The sequence below is a fragment of the Notamacropus eugenii genome, chromosome 3 (genome assembly GCF_028372415.1).
Source record: "Notamacropus eugenii isolate mMacEug1 chromosome 3, mMacEug1.pri_v2, whole genome shotgun sequence".
In the NCBI taxonomy this organism is placed as follows: domain Eukaryota; kingdom Metazoa; phylum Chordata; class Mammalia; order Diprotodontia; family Macropodidae; genus Notamacropus; species Notamacropus eugenii.
The window spans coordinates 428,704,117-428,725,523 of record NC_092874.1 but is presented as its reverse complement, the minus strand read 5'-3'; the positions used below and the strand labels follow the sequence as shown (position 1 = coordinate 428,725,523).

Here is a 21,407-nt window from a genome sequence, read left to right as displayed (position 1 = left end):
GGGGTCCCCTCTCATTGGAGGTGTTTGAATGATGCCTGAATAACCACTTGGAGAAGTGTTCCTTTTTCAGGTATGTGTTGGGCTATATGTGGCCACTGAGGCATTTCCCAACTCTGCTTCTGTGACTCAGTTCTGTAAGATCTTAGGAGCATAGTTCTAGAGCTAGAACAGGACCCCAGTGATCAATCTAGTCCACATGGTGCTCCCTGCTGCTCCCAGTTTGCTGATGGGGAAACCAAAGCCCGAGGAGAGGAAGTTACTTCCCTGTGTGACGCAAGGTCTACTCTGTCCTCTCAAATATTCTCTTCCCTGGGCTAAACACTCCCTACTTCTTCAACAAGACTAGGGCTCCTGGTCCTATGGACTTGAAAGAGGAAAACTGGGTGAGTTTTTTTTCAGATAAGAGATGAGCCCAGGTAGGAACTGAAACCAGGTCAGGTTCTCCTCAGATTAACTCCTCTGTGACCAAAACATAGAAAGCACATCTCTTGTCTATTTGGTGTGAGTTTTTGGAGCTGTTGTTGTCATAAATTATATGGCAGCTTTGTTGCTGTCATAAATTATATGACAGCCTCCCACAAAAAGGGATTTAGAGAAGGGGAACTGGACATTGTTACCACAACAGGAAACGAGGTTCCAGAGAGCTTGCTCTATTTTTAAATCCATCCTCAGTCTTCAAAGCTTCCAAGGGAAGCTCAGTTGCAAGATGTAGACTTTTTCTCCCACAAAGCATATCGTTAATTTATATATTTTTTAACAAATTCTTCTTGAGCATCTACTCTGCATGGTGCAGGGGATACAGTGCTGGACCAGGAATCACAAGAATCTGAGTTCAAAACTGACCTCCAGCACTTACTACCTGTGTGACCCTGGGCAAGTCACTTCACCCTGTTTGCCTCAATTTCCTCATCTGAAAATTGAACTAGAGAAAGAAATGGCAAATCACTGCAGTATCTTTGCCAAGAAAACCCTAAATGGGGTCATGAAGAGTCAGACACGACTGAAACAACTGAAAATAGAAATAATAGAAAATGTCCTGACCCTACAGCACACTGTCCTAGCTGCCTAATAGTGCATTGAGGTTGAAGCCAGGACAGCCTGAGTTCAAATTCTGCCTTAAACACTTACTATAGCTACATGGCTCCAGGTGAGGCATACATAAGGCCCAGTTTCCCCATCTGTAAATTGGGAATCCTGTATGTAGTACTTAATGGGGGAAGGGGAATGTTGATGAGAGAAGATCAAATGAAATAATGTACACAAAGTATTTTGAGACCTCTAAGCCCTCCACAAAATATCTTTCAATTTCCTCAGTTTCATAAATGTGGAAAGCATGTTCTCTGAATTGTAAATTAGCATCCTGATTCCCTGATTCCCTGAGTAAATAGAATCACAGGAAGTTGCCTAGGGCAGTAAGAGGCTAAGTGACTTGACCAGGTCACAGAGTCAGTATACGACCACAGCGGACTTGAACCCAGGTCTTCTTGACCCAAAACATGGTTGTAATGATGGTGAATGAGGAAGCCAAGGCTCTCGGGAGGAGAAATCACTTGCCTAAGATCAAGGGAAGAAAAATCATTCAAAGCCCCAAGGACAGCTCCAGAAAGTGACCCTTGAGCTGAGCCCAGAAGAGAAAATATTTGACATAAAATTAGCCTCTCAGAAGGCGGTATGGAACAGACTTTTCACCAAAATAAGGTGATCACAGGCCATCTGATACAGCTGCCCAGGAAGTAACCCATGGGCCTCCCCACCCCACCCTGGGGGCTCATCCAGTGCTATTCGCCTCCCCCTTCCGTAACTGAACTCTTACAAGAAGCTGCCATCAGGAATGGAAGGGGCCATTGATTGAGCTAGAAAATAGTGTCTTTTGTCTACACCTAAACTTTCCAGGGCTTCTCCTGCCTCATGTTAAAATTCTAGTGTACTGGAGCCAAAAGAGACTTTAGAAACAAACCAAAAGATGTCAGAGCTGGAAGAGACCTTAGAAAACAGCATGTTAAAGCTGGCAGGCACCGTAAGACATAGAATGTTGAGCTGGAAGACACTCGGGATGCAGCATGTCACAACTGGGAGGGGCCTTAGAACACAGAATGTCAGAGCTGGAAGGGGTCTGAGAAATCATATCATCCAGCTCCCTCCTTTTACAGGTGAGGAGAATGAGACCCAGAAAAGTGAAGATGGCAAAACTGAGCTAGAACCCAAGTCCCCTTGATGTGGGTTCTTTCCACTTTACCACATGAGGGAGCAAAGTCACAGACCCTCAAATACTAAAAGCTTGGAAAAATCACATATATATTATGTATTATATTTTATGTATCCATACATATGAAGTTTCCAAAATTGGGACCACTGCCTCCTAGTTCTTAATTAGGGTTCTTCTTATCTGAGGCACCATTCCAAAGTCTTTCCAATCTCTCCCTAGCTCCTCTTGAATGATTTTTTACTTTGTCTGCCTCTAGCTGTGATCAGTGAACTCATTCATGTAGTCACAGAAGACTTCTGGGAGTGGGGGGGAGGGGGGAACTTCCTAGGCCATAGACTACAGAGCGCTGCCTTCCCTGCCTCCCCCACCCCCAGCTCTCCTGCTCTAGGAAAAACGACCCCTGCAACAGAATTTTCCATCAGACTCCATTGAGGAAGTGAGAGCTTTTTACAGGATAGCCAAGCCAGTGATCAGCTTAAAGCAGAAACAAAGCCCAGCTGTGGCACATTAACTCCCATGCCAGAAGAGACCAGCCCCCAGAATCCCCGAGGCTGCCAGTCACTCCTGAGGGCACACTGAGAACCCTCCACATTGTCAATGTAGTTTCTCTGCTATGTCTGGGCCGAAGCCAGGCCATGGTTTTTCCTTTGGGACTGGAGGCTCACAGCTCAGCATCTCTTTCCCTCTGCTTTTCTACAAAGTAAGGCTGGGGCCTCAGGCCCAGGGTTATAGTGAGGACTTTTTGGAAACGAGTATGAAAACCGATCCAAGAGGCGTACTGTTATCACCTAAGAAATGGAGACTTCAGGGCCTGTCTCGGTGCCAAGCCCACTTGACTTAACCCTCTGGGGGCAAAGGAGTGCTTTTCTTCATTATTGTTTCCATAAACTGCCTTCCCCACCCTCCCCAATTCATGCTGCCAATTTTCTCTCCCAGCCCCTCTCCACTCCTCCCTCCCTATCCTTGCAGGGGAAAAGAATTCTCCTCTTTTGTGCTTCAGAGAGCATTAGGGGGATTCCATTGGAGCCCTGTGATCCTGGGGCCCAAAAGGAAAGAGAGGATGGTCCCACAGTTCCCAGTTGTGGGTGTCTCATTTTATTAAGGACAGTGATAAACTGGAGGATATCCAGAGGAGGGGATGAAGCTAGCAGACAGGCTTGAGGTCATGGCAGGGGAAAGTCAGGTGAAGGAACTGGGGCTGGTTAGCCTGGGGAAGAGAAGATAGGGACCACGGAACTGTCTCCAAGCATTTAAGGGGCTGTCAGGTGGAAGAACTATTAGGCTCAGGCTGCTCAGCCCCCATTTCCGGGCATCATTTGGCAGGCGTTGCTTTGTATACAGTAAGTGCTCAATAAATGTTTATTCATTCATTTTTAAGAGATGGCAGGTTTCAGTGTGAGGTGAGGGAAAGCTTTCTAATGAGAGAAACACATGAAAATGAGAACAGTGATAGAGGAGAGCCAATGATCAACTGCTAACATGTGTTGTAGATATTAAGTAATGGAGAGGGTCAGAAAGGGGAGAGAGAATTCATTCCTCCTGCAAACATTAATCTAGTAGGCACCTGGGTGGATGGGAAAGAGGAAGGGAATAAGCATTTCTACAGAACCTACTATGTGCCAGGCACTGAGCTAAGTGCTTTACAAGTATCTTATTTGATCCTTACAACAACCCTGTTAGGTAGGTGCTGTAAGTATTCCGGTTTATAGAAGAGGAAACTGAGGCAGACAGAGGTTAAGCTGCACCTTGAAAAACAATGGGAAAGATGGAGAAGGTGAGAAGGGTGTACCAAGTGGGAGATACAGCATAAGACTAGGCACAGAGATGGGGAATGGTTGTGTCCTGTACTGGAAGAGGAGATATGACATAGCCCAGAGATGTTGCAGGTTGCTAAATGACTGTTAAAAAGCACATGAAAGGCAGTATTATGTAAGGGAAAGAGCCCTAGATTTGGAGTTGGAGGGTGTGGCTGGAAACCCTGGTTCTGCCACCTTTTACCTGTGTGACTGTGGGCCGATCCTTTCCTCTTGCTGGCCCTATTTGATTCTGGGTACCTCTATTTACATCTGTAAAAGATTTACATCTGTCTCCCAAGGAAAGGCCCCAGTAAATGCTGGGAAAAGTGTTGTAATGACTATACTGAGGTGATCCAACCCCTCATTGAAAAACTTTCCAGGACAGAAGGTTCTACATTCAGAATTAAGGGATTAGGAAGTGACAGGGTCCATGGTATAAGGAGCTCTTGTCTCCAGGTGTATTATGGGATCATGGGATTTAAGAACTGCCAACCCCCTTGTTTTGTAGATGACAAAACTAAGGCTCCCCCAAAGTTGAAATGACTTGGTCCAACACTCATGGGTAGCTGGAAACCACTGGTCATTATCCCAACACCCAATCATTTCCCATCTCTTCCTGAAGAGGAAAAATGCCCCTCCCCTGAATGGGAGGCACCCTGACCTCATTGTCCTCATATGGAAGCAAGATGACCATAGCCAGATGACCTCTAGGGGCTTTTTTCAGATTTTCCTGAGAGGGGAGAGCACTTTTCATGAGTCTTTGCTGAGGTGATCTGTGAGCTTTTTATTAAACATCCAAGGCCAATGTTTAACTCGGCAGAAGAAAAGCAGGCTGCATTCCTCCCAAGACTGCCAAGTCTAAGGCAAATCAACCTTCAGGGCTTGAGAGTTGGGTCGAGAGGCCCAGCCGATCTGTCCAGTGGCCTTCCCCTGGGACCTCAGTCTCATGACTCAGCCTCTTTCTCTCCAATGAACTCATCTCACTGAAATGGGCTTGGAGTTTCAGGGTTAGGATGGAGGCTTTTTGAGAACAAGTGAAAATAAATTATCTAGGAGGCAACTAAGCCCAGAAATGAAGATTGTAGCTCCTACCCTGGTGTCTCATTGTAACTTTCATTCTTCAGAGGAAATTCATACCAAGAGTTGCTCAATGTAAGGCTGCAGGGGTCCTTAGAAAGAGACCTAACCCCCTGTCTTTTACAGATACAGAAATGGAGGCCCAGAGAGATCAAGAGACTTGCCCAAAGTCACACAGGTAGTAAGAAGTTGCTGATGACTATCCCAGCATCCTACAAACCCTTGGCCCACTTTAATCAGAACAATTAAGCATTTTTGCTTTTTAAAAAAAATTACTGATATCTCCTATTTTTATATCACCTTCATGTCCAGATATATCCCTGCCCCACTCACTACCAGATTGCTAATCATTTTAACAAAGAATGAAAAAGGAGAGGAAAAAGGCTGTTCAGCAATACAAAGGAGGGTGAACATAGTCCCTATCTTGAGCTTGGGATCTAATGTGGGAGGCACATACGAAGTAACAGAAGGTAACCTCCAAGGGGAAAACCCTGGGAGTGGGGAGCTGGGGTGAGTGATAATAAGGAAAGGCCTCAGTTCCAGAAAGCATCTATTAAACTTCTACTGTATACCAGGTACTGGGGCTACAGAGACAGAGTGAGCAGGGAGCCCTTGCCCTCGAGCTTTTATTGTACCATCACACATTAACACGATACATGTCCCGCCTCTCTCTTGCCAGACCAATATTACCTGTTCCCTGGGATCTGTTTCTTCTTCTTCTCCCTGATTCCATTGTGGATTTTCATAGCAAAGCAGAGCCCCTCCATCATCCAAATCCTGAAGACAGGCTGGTTGCCCATCATCATAGCCATGTTCCTCAGCAGGTAAGAATAAGGGAAGATCCATTTGCTCTATATCTGAGAAAGCTGAGAGTTTAATTTTGGAGAGGAAGAAACCTTTCCCAAATGAGAGCTCCACCCCCCTATCCTGTCTCCCCATTGGTATTGGAGCATTGTAGGTACTCTCCCTGATCCAAAGCACATGGACTGCCATAGGATTTGCCAGGGCCAGAAGCAGCCCCTCAGCCTGCTCTGGCTAATCAGCTGCTTAAACTAAACCTTCATAAAAGCTACTACCATATGTAACATACTCTGGAACCCTTCGGGGATTGAACTTTCTTCCTGTTTCCCTCTTCTTCCACCTCCAATCATGTGAATGATTTCATGACTTCTCTTTTACCTTAATTTTTTTTTTCATTAAGAAGTATTAGAAAATCAAAAAGTTCAGTATTGAAAATTAATAAAAGTTTCTTACTAGCATTAAAAAAAGCTTAGTTGATCATGCTGCAAAGCTCCTTTATCCTAGAAGGATTCATGGAAGGAACTGGGGGTGTTCAGCTGGGAGGAGAAGACGGTGGGTCATGGGAGAGACTTGAGAGCAGACTTCAGGTGTCAGAAGGCATGTCAGAAAAGAAGTGTAAGACAAATTGATGATCCTCTAAGTGTTTACAGTGTGCCAAGCACTGTGCTAAGTGCTAGGGATACAAATACAAGCAAACAAGGCAACCCCTGCCTTCAAGAGCTTACCTTATTCTAAAGCGAGAAAGAAGAGAAGAAATATTGGGGTGGGAGGGAGTGAAATCAAGGGGCAGAGATGCTGGCTAGGAGCCAGAACTGAAGTGACCATGCAGGGGCCCCAAGAAATGGTCACTTGGACTTCTGCCAGAAAACAGGAGAACTTAGAACAGCAGATCAAGTGGCCGAAAGATAGATTTTAGCCCAGCCTAAGAGACAATGATGAGGTGTACAACCATTAAGGCAAGAGCAGAAGGGGCTGCTGCTCAGGCAAGGGGAAGTCAGGAGAGGTAATCCTTGTGATCCCTTCTGACTCTAAAATTCCCTGACTTGTGTACATGGTCCAGTCTACAAAGAGTGCATTTTAACTGAGACCTCAATCAACACTGGTGTCAATTCATAAAAATCAGCGGAATCCCAGAAGTGGGAGGGGCCTTAGATTGTACCTTGGCCAGCTCCTGCCCCAAGAATGACTCTTCTACAGTGTCCTCCACAAAGAGCTACCTACTTGAGTACCCTGGGTGAGGAACTCATGACCTCATGAAGCAACTCGCTCATTATTGAATAACTAATTATTGGAGAGGTTTGTTTATATTATTTACAAATTAAACCTGTGTACGTACATATATATGTATGTATATATGTGTATGTATATATAAATAAAATTTTCATTATAAAAATAACTAAACATAAAAACCATAAAATAGGCATTGCAATGTTAAAATTCCTGTTAAAAAGAACAGGAATAATTAGTTGACTACAAACTCAAAATGAGCCAGTAGGGTGAACTGGCTGCTCATAAAAATCTAGATAATGTTAGGCTATGTAATATGTACCTCAAGGGAGGCACTATTCCTCATCTGGAGTGTTCTGTTCCATTCTAGGTATACATTTTCAAGAGAACATTAATGAACAAAAGTTTGTCCAGAAAATAGTTGTATCTGAGAACTATAGCCTCCTAGATTTAAAGCTTATTTTATAGATGAGAAAACTGAGGCATAAGGGAGGTTAAGTTCAAGGTCACACAGGCGATAAACCTTGTAAGAGAAATGATGAAAGTACCTGGGAATATTTCCCTGCAGAAAATAAGACCTGGGGGATGGGGGTGGTCAGCAGTTAGTGGATGGATACATGTGCTATCTTCAAATATTTGAAGGCTGTCCATGTGGCAGAAAGATTTGACTTGTTCTACATGGCTTTAGGAGATAGAATAAAAAACCATGGATAGAAGTTCCAAGGAGGAAGATTTCTGCTTCATATCGGGTGGGGGGCGGGGAGAGATTTCAACAGTGATAGCTTTCCAACCAAGAACAAACTACCCAAAAGCTAATGAGTTTCCTGTCCTTGGAAAGATCTAAACCAATACTAAGAGGGATGTTCAGAGTCTTACATTGTGAGCATTTGTTATCTGGCCTCCAAGGAGAGCATCTACTTCTACCTGTCCTTTAGAACTAGGACATTGGCTGGCACATGACAGTACAGTGTAAGACGGAACCTTCCCTGAGTTTCATGATAACAGAAGAAATAGTACAGTGTTGTGTGGTGGAAGAAGCACAGGACTGGAAGTCAGCAGACCTGCAGTCTAGTCCCAGTCTAGTCCCAGTTACTTTAAACAAGTCATTTCCCTTCTCTCCATCTATAGAAGAAAGAATTGAACTCGAATCTCCCTTTGCATATATGTTTTATCCCCTTTACCCATTCCATTAGGGTATAAGCTCACTGAAGGCAGGGATTATTAAATCATTTCATTTTAGCCAAAAGTATAGTGAGGGTGTCCAGCCTAGTCCATAGAGGGATGTGAAACCTATTGCAATAGACACTGAAATAATAAATTGTCCTTTATCCAGAGGGCCAAGTGGTTGGTGCAGAGCAGGAGTGGGGAACCTGCAGCCTCAAGGTCCTTGGGTGCGGTCTTTTGCCTGAATCCAAGTTTTACAGAACCAATCCTTTTATGAACGGGACTTGTTCTGTGGAGGGGGCCACATGTGACCTCGGGGCTGCAAGTTCCACACCCCTGGTGTAGAGGAAAAAAGAATTGGGGTCCTAGGACATAGGTTTGACCTTGGGTGAGACATTGCATCTCCTTGGGCCTCAGTCTGCCCACTCATAAAAAGCTTTCCAGATTGATTTCTTGGTCCTTTCCCTCCCATACTGTCTATTCTAGACAAATAGGCCTATTTGATGTTCCCCATACAGGATGTCTCATGTTCCATCCTTTTTTGCCTTTGCCCTCCTTCCTAGAATTCACTCCCTCCTCAGGTTTCCCTACAAAAAACCCTAGCCTTGTTCAAGGCTTAGCTCAAGGGCCACCTCTCAACCCACTTCTCCTTGTTAGTGCCCTTTCCCCGCCATTCCCGGGAAATTACTTTGTACACATGTGGCATTTCCTTATCTGCTTACTGATGATTTATTCTCAGTAAAATGGAAGATCCTTGAGGGCAGGGGCTGGTATGGTTTTTTTCTCTTTGTATCCCTAGGGCTTAGCATGAAGCCTGGCACATTGAACATTGATTGGGTATTTTTAAAACTTGTTGGATTGAATTTCTAGAGGAGAGAAGAACTGAACGAACGTTAACTAGAGTGGAGCCATGGGAGAGCAGCTGGGGCAGGGGAATCTTGTTGTGGAAGAGTGAGAGGGGATGCTCCCCAGGCAGGCAGAGAAGATAACGAATATGACAAAGTCGTAGCCGTGAAAACCCCTTCGTTAGAATGTCAAAGATCCCAGCCCTCTGCTAACACAAATAGTCTGTGAGATGCTTGTTCTTAACGGTTTCTTTTTCTAGTTTTGGTGGGCTCATCTTCAACAAGACCATAACTGAGCAAAAGATCAGTGGGATGGCTGTCTTTACTCCAGTTGTGAATGGTAGGTGAGGTTCTCTGTTAATCTCACTCAAGAAGGAAGGGATTCTTTAGCAGGGGCCTGAGCTGTTGTGGTGTTCCTAGAGGATAGGTTGCCTGTCCTTCTTTATATCTATCATGTGATATGTGTTTGTTGACTGATTGGTTTACACTCTGAAGGGACCACAGTGAACACCTAGTCCAGGGGTAGGGAACCTCCAGCCTCAAGGCCCTGAGGCCACATGTGGCCTTCTGTGTCCTCAGATGCAACTTTTGACCGAGTTCAAGTTTTACAGAACAAATCCTTTTATTAAGGGGATTTGTTCTGTGAAGTTTGGATTCAAAGGACTGCACTTGAGGACTTAAAGGGCTATGTGTGGCCTTGAGGCCACAGGTTCTCCACTCCTGATCTAGTCCAACCCCCTCATTATACAGAGAAGGACACTTGCCTAATGTCATACACCCAGTAAGTAGCACAGCAGAGATCTGTAGCGTAGATTTAGAGCCAGACAACAGTGTGAGAGATCATCCAGTCTACAGGGGATAACCAAAGGACACCACAGTGCACGGAGGGCTGGGTGGGGAGTCGGGAAGACCTGAGCTCAAATCCAGCTTCAGACACTAGCCGTGTGACCCTGATTAAGCCATTTAACCTCTGTCTGCCTCAGTATTTTCATTTGCAAAATTGGAACAATAGTATCGCCTCCCTCCTAAGGTCGTTGTGAGGATCCAATGAGATAATATTTATAAAGTGCTTTGTACAATGTCTGACACATAGTAGACACTTCATAGATGCTTTTTAATTTTTCCAGAATCTGGTACAACCTCATTTTGCAGAGGAGAAACCGAGGCCCAGAGAACTCGAGTGACTTGCCCAAAGTCAAAGAGCAGCATGCCTGACTCTAAATCAAGTACTTTTTCTTTCCTAAAGCAGTTAGGAAACTTTCATCTGTGAAGCTTGTGGTCCTGTTCCTGGGCCTCATAGACCTAAACAGAAACTCCTGGACCGCTCAGTCTCATTTAATTACACAAATAAATCCATCTGCAGCCTCTTGCAGTGGCAGAGTGGCTATCTCACTTGATCTGGGGAGGTAAAGCGTAGCTGATGTCAGACACTTCCTCCCTAGTTCCATCTCTCAATGCCTTTCTGGGGTTCTGCATAGTAGGAACTAATCCCCAGTGAATGAGCTCAGCCAAAATGTGACACTAGATAGAAATGCCGTAACAATGGCAGAGGTGTCAGACTCAGAGCTGGAGAATGCTGCCAAGCTAGATTAAAGTATCATTGGGAAATGTTTAACAAAACAAAACAAATAAATGAAAATAGAATACGATAAAGATAATGTTAATTTGATGTTTTCGACCATCAGTGAGCCCTGGGTAGGGATCTGTTTAACACCACTGCCATAGGGGACTCTAAATTTCCTTATGGAATTAGCCAAATTCATGCGTCGTGGGATCCTGACAGACCATTTGATGAGTCACCCAGGGCCTTTGTGGACCTGTGGACACACAAGCTTTACAGAGGCAGCTTGAGCAGGAAGTTGGCTTAGACAGTCCCTACTTATTCCCAGCTGCCAAGACCCTGGTAGGATGTGAAGACCCCAAGTGAAGGGGAGCATTCCTCAGAACCCTGCCCTACTTTGCAGCACACATCTGCAAAATGACCTCACTGAGTTATACCTAATTGATGCTAAGATCCTCCCACTAGCCGGAAAGAAGGGCAGAATTCCATGGATATCTACATTCCATTCGGACTGGGCCATGCCTTCCATAAGTATCACTGAGAAGGGTTCTATAGATTCGTAGATTTGTGGATCACCATCTGGCTCCGACTTCTTTCCAGACTCATTTTACTGACTTACTCCACCCCCACGCTCTTCATTCCATCCAACTGACTCACCAGCTCCCAAACATCACCTTTGCAGGGTGCCATCCACCATGCCTGGAATGCTCTCTCTCCTTAGCCCTTGGAATCCCTGTCTCCCTTGGGATTGAACTTAAATGTTGCCTCCTATCAAGACAGTTTTCCTGATGCTCCCTCTTGTTAGCTCCCCCTCTTTGTACTCAGCTGCCTACATGTTGTTACCTCTCAATAGAATAGAAGTTCCCTGATGACCAGAGCTGTTTCCTTTCTTGGCTACTTCCCTGGGTGTCGCCCAGTGCCTGGCACATAGTACTAAATGCTTCATAAATGCTTATCGAACTGAATCAAATTCATCCCTTCCACAGGCACTTTTTGAACACCTGTTTTACTAGGCCCTATACTCAAGACTTCAGGGGATACAAAGGAAATATGTTGATTTTTCAGTCATGTCCCCCTCTTTATCCCTTTGGGATTTTTTTGACAAAGATACTGGAGAGGTTTGTCGTTTCCTTCTCTAGCTCATTTTACAGATGAGAAAACTGAGGTAAACAGGATGAAGTGACTTGCCCAGGGTCACACAGTTAATAAGTGTCTGAGGCCAGATTTGAACTGGGGAAGAGGAGTCTTTCCAACTCCAAACCTATGCTTGTGAACTATGGCAGCACCTGACTATCCACAAAGGAAATATAAGTAACATTCATTGCCTTGACAGAGCTTACAGTTTGTCTCAGAAAATAAAAAATATATGCATGGAATAATTAGCTCAAATGTGAGTTTGTATATCCTAAGGGCCAAAGTGGGTGAGCCAGACAAATCATAACCTACAGAGGAGCTTAAAGGCACTTAGGGAAGGCTTCCTAGAAGAGGCAGCCTGGATCTGGACCTTGAATGGATGGGTAAGGCTTAAATAGCTATGGTCGTGTGTGTGTGTGTGTGTGTGTGTGTGTGTGTGTGTGTGTGTGTGTGACAGACAGGCAGAGAGAAAGAGAAGGGAGGGAGAGAGAAAGAAGAGAAGTGAGATAGGAGGGAAAGAGAGAGGGGGCAGAGAGAGTGAGAGAAAGAAGGAGGGAGGTGAGAAGAGAAGGAAGGAAAGAGGAAGGGGGAGAAAGAGAAGGAAAGAGGGGGAAAGATAGAGCAAGTGAGTCAGTCAAGCCTTTGTTGTCTCCTAGGTGTCGGTGGTAACCTGGTGTCCATCCAGGTCAGCCGGGTCTCCACCTACCTGTATTCCTGGAGTTCCCCTGGAGTGCTGCCACACAATATGAGGAGCTTCTGCCCCAATCCATGTTCTACTTTCTGCTCTTCAGGTGAGTCTAGGAAGATCATTACACAGGTAAATTCTTGGCTCTAAAGTAATGAGTCATTGGCATGTGACTTTCATGTGTTGGCATAGGCAAACATGGTAAAGTTGTAGGTCAGCCTACTTTGACCCCTGTTATTGCCTAAGACTTTAGTAGCTCTACTTGACACCTCTCCCTTCCCCTTTCAATGCCAGCTGTCTTCTATCCTCTCAACAAAGCCTTCTTGCAGGAAAAAAAGTGTAAGGTGTCATTCATATTTGAGCATGAAAATAAATTGCAGCTTGGCCAGAGATGCCAAGAGGATAAGCATTGTGGGGCAAGTCTTGAGCTCTCTGGCACACAAATTCTCAGCCCCACCTTCTTTCTGCTACATCACATCTCTTTCCTAAAGAGCTGGAGGGGACCTTAGTGGGCATTCAGGCCAACCCCTTCTATTACAGATGAAAAATCAGAGGCTCAGTGTGGCTTGCCCAGGGTCACAGAGCTCACAGCTGCTAAGCGTCTAAGGAGGGATTCCAGGTCTTTCTTTCCTGAGTCCAGTGTTCTATCCACCACATCATGCTGCTTCATGATGTAGGATTGGGGAAATTGCGGGAATTTAGGGCAGGATAGAAATGCTGAATCCCATTCCTGCCAAAGCCCTGATCCCTTTCTCATAGTTTGAGTGTGCTCTGGCTTGAGGCTTGTGATCATGGTGGGGGCAGGGAGGGGAAGATACTGTCTTCCAGGTAGAGTTTGAGGGAACCAGGTAAGCCCCACTCCCCTACCCCCACCCCTAAAAGGTGCCTTGCCAAGGATCACACAGTGCAGCTAGTTATGGTCAGAGCTCAGATCTCTCAACACTCTACCAGAAAGTACATTTTTCTACTTTTGCTTCTTGTGGCTGCAAGTTGAGCCTTGCCATGAATTCATCTCTTCTAATACCCTAGTGTATTTCCCATGAGGATGCATCCCGTCCTAACCTTTTGTCAGCTAAAGTTAACCATGCTTAGATCTGTCTGTCATAGACCTCATCACTCAGAAAGGCAACTCCTTAACCCAGCCTCAGACCCAGTCCTTCTGTCTTTTATTCCTTACAGAAATCAACTCTGTGTCTGCCCGAGTCCTGTTGTTTCTGGTGATCCCTGGCCATCTGACATTCCTCTACCTTATTCACCTGATAGAGGGAGAGTTGAAGATTAATCTGCTGTTTATGGTCTTTTATCTAATTGCTTCACTGGCCCAGGTAAGGATTTGGGGAGTACGGGACTTTGGAAAAAGGTCTGAGGATCCAAGTGGTCTGCAAACTCCATGTGAATCCATGACATGAAGCCCGAAAAAAAAAAAATAATTCATTATAAGTTGTGTCAAGAAGAATATTGTCCACAAAAAGAGAAGGAATGACCCCACTGTCCACTGGTCTAGCTAGGCTACATCTGGATACTGTCATCAGTTTTTGACAAACTAGAGCCAGCCCAGATACAGGTGGATCTGGATGAGAATTCTGCCACATGTGTATGATATTATAAGCCTTCCCAGATCCCTATTCCCTGTGGAAAGGATTCTCTCCCCCTTCAAACCTTCTCTGGATTTGCCCTCATTACCCCTGTGTTGTATTATGTTTACCTGTGGACTTGTTGACCCTAGTAGAATGTCAGGTGTGTGAGGGTAAAGATGCAAAGAGGAAAATGTTGGCTTGATGTGAGATGTCCCAGAGCAGAATGGGATGCCTTAGGAGGTCATGGAGGCCCACCTTCGGACAGAGATTTGATGAACAATTGTCGAGTGTGTTATAGATGTGGGCTTTTTCTAATATACATTAGACTGGATCAAGAGTTCTTAGCCTGAGGCCAGTGGACTTTTAAAAAAATACATTAATAACTATTTCAGTTGAATTGATTTCCTTTGTAATCTATGTATTTTGTTTTGGACATTAAAAAACATGATTCTGAGAAAGGACACATCAGTTTCACTAGACTGCCAGTGATGCCAAAAACCCAAAAAAGGTTAAGGACTTGGACCTGCTGGCCCCTGAGGTCTCTATGGACTCTGGAATTCCGTGATTCCATGATTATTGTTCTGCATCCTGGTGGAGATTGTCATAAAAAGAGTACCCGAGTTTCAAGGAGATGAGAGTAAAGTATTCTGGAGAAACAGGGTCTGGCTTGTTCTTTGGAATGGGCCACGCAGTTCCCACCATGCCAGGCCAGCCACTGGGAGAGGCTTCTAATGATGTCAGCTTCCAGGAGTTAAAACTTTAATCTAGCCTCTTCTATCTCCTAGAATTTAAATTGTTCCCTGGCCACCCAGCATGCTGAACATATCCTGAATGAGACCTCTCTCGGTGGCAGCTCCTCAGATTTATGGAGGCCACTTTACCTGAGGAAAAGCCTCCTTCTTTCAGGGTAGAACATGATTTGATCTGAGAAGGTCTGATGGGGCATATTCCTGGTGCTCAGCTTGAAGCTGAAGGCATCAGACATAATCTCTTAAATTAATGACACCCTGGCACATTCTACCACTGCTTTCATTAGATTGGATGCTCCTTGAGGGCAGGGATCATTTTGCCTTTCCTTGTATCCTCAGCGCTTAGTACCAACGTTGATGTATAGTAAACTCTTAGTAAATGCTTGTTGGTTGATGGATGGCTAAAATCCTCCTTGTCCCCTCTAACCAAGAGCATGCTTTTGGATTTTCCACTCAGCTGACCCATCCTGAGGCCTAGACTACTTACTAACTGTTCCCCAGACAAGATTTCCACCTTCAACACCTGGGCCACCTGTGACTTCATTGGTGTAGTGGGTGCCTATTATGTAAATGCCCTCCCTCAATACAATCTATAACTGAGTCTTTGGGAGTTGCCAGGAGAAATTAATTCACACAGTGAGGCTGTGCCAAAGGTAGGATTTGAACCCAGGTCCCAGTCTAAGGCTGCCCTTCTGTCCACAAAGCCACACTTTCTGTCATGCCATATTGTTCAATCATTTTTCAGTCATGTTCGACTCTTCACAACTAACTCCATTTGGGATTTTCTTGGCAAAGATATTGGAGTGGTTTGCCATTTCCTTCTCCACCTCATTTTATAGATGAGGAAACTGAAGCAAACAGGGTTAAGTGACTTACCCAGGGTCACACAGCTAGGAGGTGTCTGAAGACTGATTTGAACTCAAGGCTTCCTGACTCCAGGCCTGGTGCTCTAGCCACTGTGCCACCTAGCTGCCCCTTCATGCTATATACCTACCTAGAATACAGCTGATACTTCTCTCTCCCCATCTAAGCACACAACTCTTTTCCTCTCCCTCTCCTCATTTCCCTCTCTTCTTTTCCCTCTCCTCCTCCTTCACCATCACTCATCCTTCAAGGTCAAGTTCAAATGCTACATCTCTATAGGCCTTCCTAGCTCCCCACCCTCAGCCAGAAATGTTCACTGTCCCCACTATACTACCCTAATACTCTGATCTCCAGGCTCTTTGTATGCTAATAATTCAGGAAAATTACTACTTAATAGACAGTAAGTTCCTTAAAGACAGACACTTGATGAATTCATTTTTGTCACCCACAAAACCTAATACAGGACCTTGCACACCATAGGTGCTTAATAAATGCTTTTAAAATTGAACTGAATTTTGTTCCTGCAAAGAGTCAGTTCCACTGGGTTGGCTCTTAATATCAAGCAAGTCTTTATTGGATATTTACACTGAGCCTTCTAGTACTTCAGGGAAAATCAGCATGGTCCCTGACTTCCAGAAGCTCACAGTGTAAGACATAAAGCATACACCTATTTTAAAAAAGGGAGAGAGTGATTGCTGAATTCTGTGATACAGACTGTCAGAGGAGGAGAAGGCCAGTCCGAGCTAGGGCAGTCCAGGAAGGTTTCATGAAAGATGTGGGGCTTCAGCTGGGCCTAGAAGAATGGGTAAGATGGAGATTAGGCTGTGAAGAGATGGGGAGGGCATTCCAAGAGAAGTAGTGAATTAGCAAGAGCAAAAGCCAGGAGGCTAGAATGAAAATGATTCGTACAGGGGAAAGTAAGGAGACCAGCCAGCCAAAAACAGGATAGCAGGTCATCATCCCTCTGGGGCAAAGAAGTCCCAGTTATCATGCATGATTGCATTTTTTATGCAAAGACCATGGAACCAGAGGAAAATATCACAATGAACCCCCTCCTGCTTGAATGCTACTTAACCAGATTTAAGCTAAGCCAGAATTATAGAGAACAGCTGCCTTTTCCCCCTCAAGGAACTTTTCCCCATAAAGCTGCTCATAATCATGGAAAATGTGGATCAGTTGTGGCCACTGCTCCGTCTGGCCAGGACCCAAAGACTCCACTCCCGACTCAAGGCATCCCTACCCCCCTATCCCTAGCTACAGAGAGACTTCCTCTGAGAGTCTCTGGGACACCCATTGAGTGCCCCCAAAGCAGGGTATTGGCAGCCCTTCTCCCAAGTGGGAAAGAATCGCTCCCCCCAAGAACTCACCCCAGCCAACATAAAAAATCCCATCATGCAACCGTCATTGCAGAAGGGAACATTTAATGGCTAAAGTTACTAGGGATGTTACCCTAGCAGGGTGTTGTTGCTACGATTCATGAATGTGGTCTTCAGATATCTAAAGGAATGTCTGTATTTGAAAGAAGTAGATTTGCTGTGTGTAATTTCGGAGTGCAAAAGTAGCACCATTGAGATCCCTGGACTTGGAGATTCTCTGTTCTAATCCTGCCTGTCACTTATTACCTATGACTGAGGGAAAGTTACTTCACCTACCCCCACACCAGGCCTCAGTTTCCTTGTCTGTAAACTAGACTGTTAGACTAGAGTTAGACCTTCCAACTCTAAATCTTTGTTGCTAAGTTCTAGGGAGGTGGAGAAGGAAAAAGTTCGGACAGTCCCAGTGGAGCTGTCCAGCACTGGAGTGTCCTGCCTTGGAAGGGAGGGAGCTCCCTGTCATTGAAAGTGGTCAGACAGTTGCTGGATTATTTTCTCTGATAGAGTGGATTCCTACCCTGGGAGGAGAGGTGGTTTAGGTCCCTGGCAGCTTAGACATTCTGATACTAATGCTTTGAGAGTTAAATAGGAGGTCCTGGTATAGCAGGTGTAATACAAAGATCACTGGACTCAGCTGAGTGTCAGACTCAGTTCTGACACTTTCTACCTGTGTAATATTGAGAAAGTCACTTCTACTTTCTGAGCCTCAATTTCCTCCTCTGCAAAGCGGATGCCAAGGGTCCTTCTGTCCTTAAAGCACTGGTCTATTTAAATGCATTTAGATGATGTGTGGACTACAGTCAACATTACCAAGGCATAAATTCTTCCCCAAAAGGACCCTTCCTCAGATCAGGCTTCTCTCAGGTCTCTAAGTTGTCTCCTCTCCCCACCATGCTCTGCTCATCTCCACCTCTGTTCTTTTTCTCAGGCTATTTCTCCACTTGGGATGCTCCCTACCCCTAGCCCTTGCTCATTCAATTTCTTTTTATTCTTCTAGGTCTAGATCAAGTCCCACTTTTCCAGGAAGTCTTCCCTGATTACTCCAAACCATGGTCATCTTTTCCTTCTCTGACTTTCTATCGTATTTAGACTCAACACCACCATTTCTAGCCCTTGTCTATTAATGAATCAAAAAGTATTTGTATGTTGAACACGTACTGTGTGTCAAGCTGGGTGGGCCCTCTCCAGTCATCCTTATCTGTATCTTGCCACTGGACCCAGATGGCTCTGGAGGAGAAAGTGCGACTGGTGGCTTTATACCATCCTCCCTCACTTAAATCCAATTCATTTGCAAGTCATAGCATGGTCCTCTTCCAGAAAGAAGTACAAACAATAGCATGTGTCTAGATGTATGCTATAGAAATGTAAATACATAAGATAATAGGATTGTTACAGGGAAAGGAGAGTAACAGAAGCCTTTGATTAAATCCTGTCATATTCATTCAGCAGACATTGAGTGCCTGCTATATAGGCATTGGAACTGATGGAGGCATTGGGAGTCAGTAGATCTAAGTCCTAATCCCTTCACCACTTACCACATTGTAAAGAAAGGAGAGTCCCTTTCCCTCTGTCTCAATTTCTTCTATAAAATGAGGGAACTAGACTGGTTGATCTCTAAGGTCTTTTTCAACTCTAACATTCTCCTTCAGGCTCTAACATTCAATGCTCTATGGTCCCCTCCTACTCAGAAACTGAATTGTTTGATGTGTGGTACTCATATCTCCTCAGCAAAATTGAAATGCTTGTCAGAGACCACTTCTTCTTTAGGAATAGTACTTATAAACTGATCTTGGAAAAAGTAGGGGGTTGAATCATTATTGAGAGATAAAGTGATTCCCACAACACCACAGTGCTACCATACTTATGAAACTGGTATGTCTAAGACAAAGGAACAGCAGTAGTTAGGCAGGGAATGCTAAAAGCTACAAAGGCAGTAACCTGGAAGTGAAAAAGAAGAGAAAGCTGATATTTCAGAAGCTTTACCCTTTTACAAAAAGCCAGAGAAAATAAAGAAAGAACACGTAAAGATGTTGCCTATGCATCATGAGTTTAATTCAGAATAGACTGGAAGGAAAGAGAAATCATGAAGAAGACAAAGCAAAGGAAAACCTCTTGGAAAAGAGCACAGCAAAAGAACACTACTTAAAATAAAAGCCTGAAAGGGATGTGGGAAAGGGAGAAACTTGAGCTGATCACCTAATTGGGTGGGCAGAGAAGAGTTGAAAAGGGGGGAAAAGTAATAAATATAAGGAAAATTTGAAAGAATTTCTTATATCTTAAACAAGCATTTATTAAGTACCCACTACATGCCAGGCACTGTACCAGTGTCTGGGGATACCAAGACCCCTCCCCCCAAAATAAAACAAACCTTTCTCTCAAGGAGTTTACATTCTATTCAGGAAGATAGTATGTGCAAATATAAGTAAATCTAGAAGAAACACAATATAGTTAGGGAGGCAGAATCCTGGCAGCTAGCAAGGCTTCATATAGAAATGGTGTTTCCATTATAGGTTTCACATACAGTAAAGACCTGATTATTTGAAATGCTCCTATATCTGGTACAAGGTTTGTATACCAGAGGTTCTTAACCTCTGGTCTGTGAACTTGGGAGGGGAGTTATGTTTTTATAAACGTTTTTAAGTATGATTTGTTTCCTTTGTCAAGTCAGCAAACACTTATTAAGCACCTCCTAAGTACGAGGAACTCTATTTCATTTTATGCATTTCAGAACATTATTTTGAGAAGAGGTCCATAGACTTTACAAGGTTACTAATTGTTTCTATGACCCTGATCTATACCAGCCTTAGCCATTTTCAGCTGACATTGGGGTCCATGACCTAAAAGGCAAGAAACCCCTGGCCCATCTCATGCCAACTTTAGCTGTTGTTCAGCTGCTAATGGGATCTATAACTCCCCAAAGTCAAAGAATCCCTGGTCTATACCGATCCTAGCTGTTGTTTGGATTCCTTGGTCTCATGGGCTTCAAGACTCTTCGTGTCTGTCTCTCACTGGGAGCCCCCAGCTCCTGCTCTGACTGATCTTGGTCTCCATTCTCTGTATTGCACCCTGCTCCCCAGCTCAGGCAATGATTACGGTGTCTTTGTTCCCTTCTGTAGGTGCTGATCCTATTATACCTGGCAGAGATAATGGTGAGGCTTGTATGGCACCAGTTCCAGGATCCTGACAGCCACTGCATCCCCTACCTCACTGGGATGGGGGATCTGCTGGGGACCAGCTTCTTGTCCCTCTGCTTTCTTTTGGATTCCTTCTTCTCTATCAAGATGCATCTGAAAAATTCCAACATGGTGGAACCTGGGCCTCCTTAGAACTTGGTCAAGAAAGCCCAAGACACTTTATTCTCTGGTCTTTGCAGCCTTCAGAGTCCTGAAAGCAAATGTCCCAACAGTCAGATCAAAAGGATTTGGGGGTTTCTCCTCATAACTCTCTCTCTGCCAAGAAGATTATCACATGTAGCCTCAGGCATTCTTAAACCTGGCAGCAGCCCAGAGCATGGCTAATATATACACGTAGGTAACAAGGTGGCTTGCACTTCTCAGTGGGGATGGTGTCATGGAAGGATCCAGCATGCCTTTGGGAGGCCCCACAAATGAGAGGGATGCTCCTCTGGCCAGATGGCTTGACTCCTCCTCTCAATGACAGTGCCCAACTTAGAGAACTTCAGAGCTGCTCTTTGGAGCTACCCCTTACCCCTCTGTAGCTGTCCTGACCCAAAGGCAAAGCATTTCCCAAAGGGAGTACAGCCATGCCCCTGGATCCAACCAAGGGCACAATATCTCTCCTGGTTTCAACTTACTTCATCTCAACTTTTTCCCCAAAAGCCCTATTAGGAAAAGTGTTTGGAAAAGTGCAGAAGTAAATTATGTAGAATTTATTTGTCTTTTGTCTTTTATGTCCTGACAACTGTTGCTACAGAGATAGAGCTCGGGTTATAAAAACAATCAGCAGAAGCCATTTGAACTTGTTTGAAAGTGCTTCCATATTCATGATCACATTTGATCTTCCCAACAGACTTGATAAGCTGGGAAAACTTTATTATCCTTATTTTACAGAAAAGGAAACAGGCCTAGAGAGGTGAAAAAATAGAATGCCTTGGGATGCAGCATGGTATGGAGCAGTGGGATGAGTCCAAGGATTTCTTAACGAACCCTTGGACAGTCAAGTGAAGTCTTAACCCCTTCTCAGAATCATGGTTTTAAATGAATAAAATATAAAGGAAACAAGTTAGATTGTAATACAGTTATCACAATATTTTAAAAGCAAGTTCATGCCCCACCCCACCCCAAGGTTAAGAATGACTGATCTAAAGCAGCAGAATCCTAAACTCAAA

At 44.5% G+C, this 21,407-nt stretch overlaps 1 protein-coding gene across 3 annotated transcripts in view; it reads left to right on the top strand.

Annotated features, from left to right (window-relative positions):
• SLC41A3 (solute carrier family 41 member 3) overlaps positions 1-20,951 on the top strand; it is a 66,080-nt gene extending 45,129 nt beyond the window's left edge. For all 3 annotated transcript variants that reach the window (XM_072598351.1, XM_072598353.1, XM_072598352.1), the window contains 5 exons: positions 5,759-5,903; positions 9,377-9,456; positions 12,468-12,602; positions 13,676-13,821; positions 20,176-20,951. In XM_072598351.1, the coding sequence (XP_072454452.1) occupies positions 5,759-5,903; positions 9,377-9,456; positions 12,468-12,602; positions 13,676-13,821; positions 20,176-20,385 (716 nt within the window). In that variant the 3' untranslated portion in view covers positions 20,386-20,951. The remainder of the gene's footprint in view (positions 1-5,758; positions 5,904-9,376; positions 9,457-12,467; positions 12,603-13,675; positions 13,822-20,175) is intronic.
• Positions 20,952-21,407: the final 456 nt, after the last annotated feature.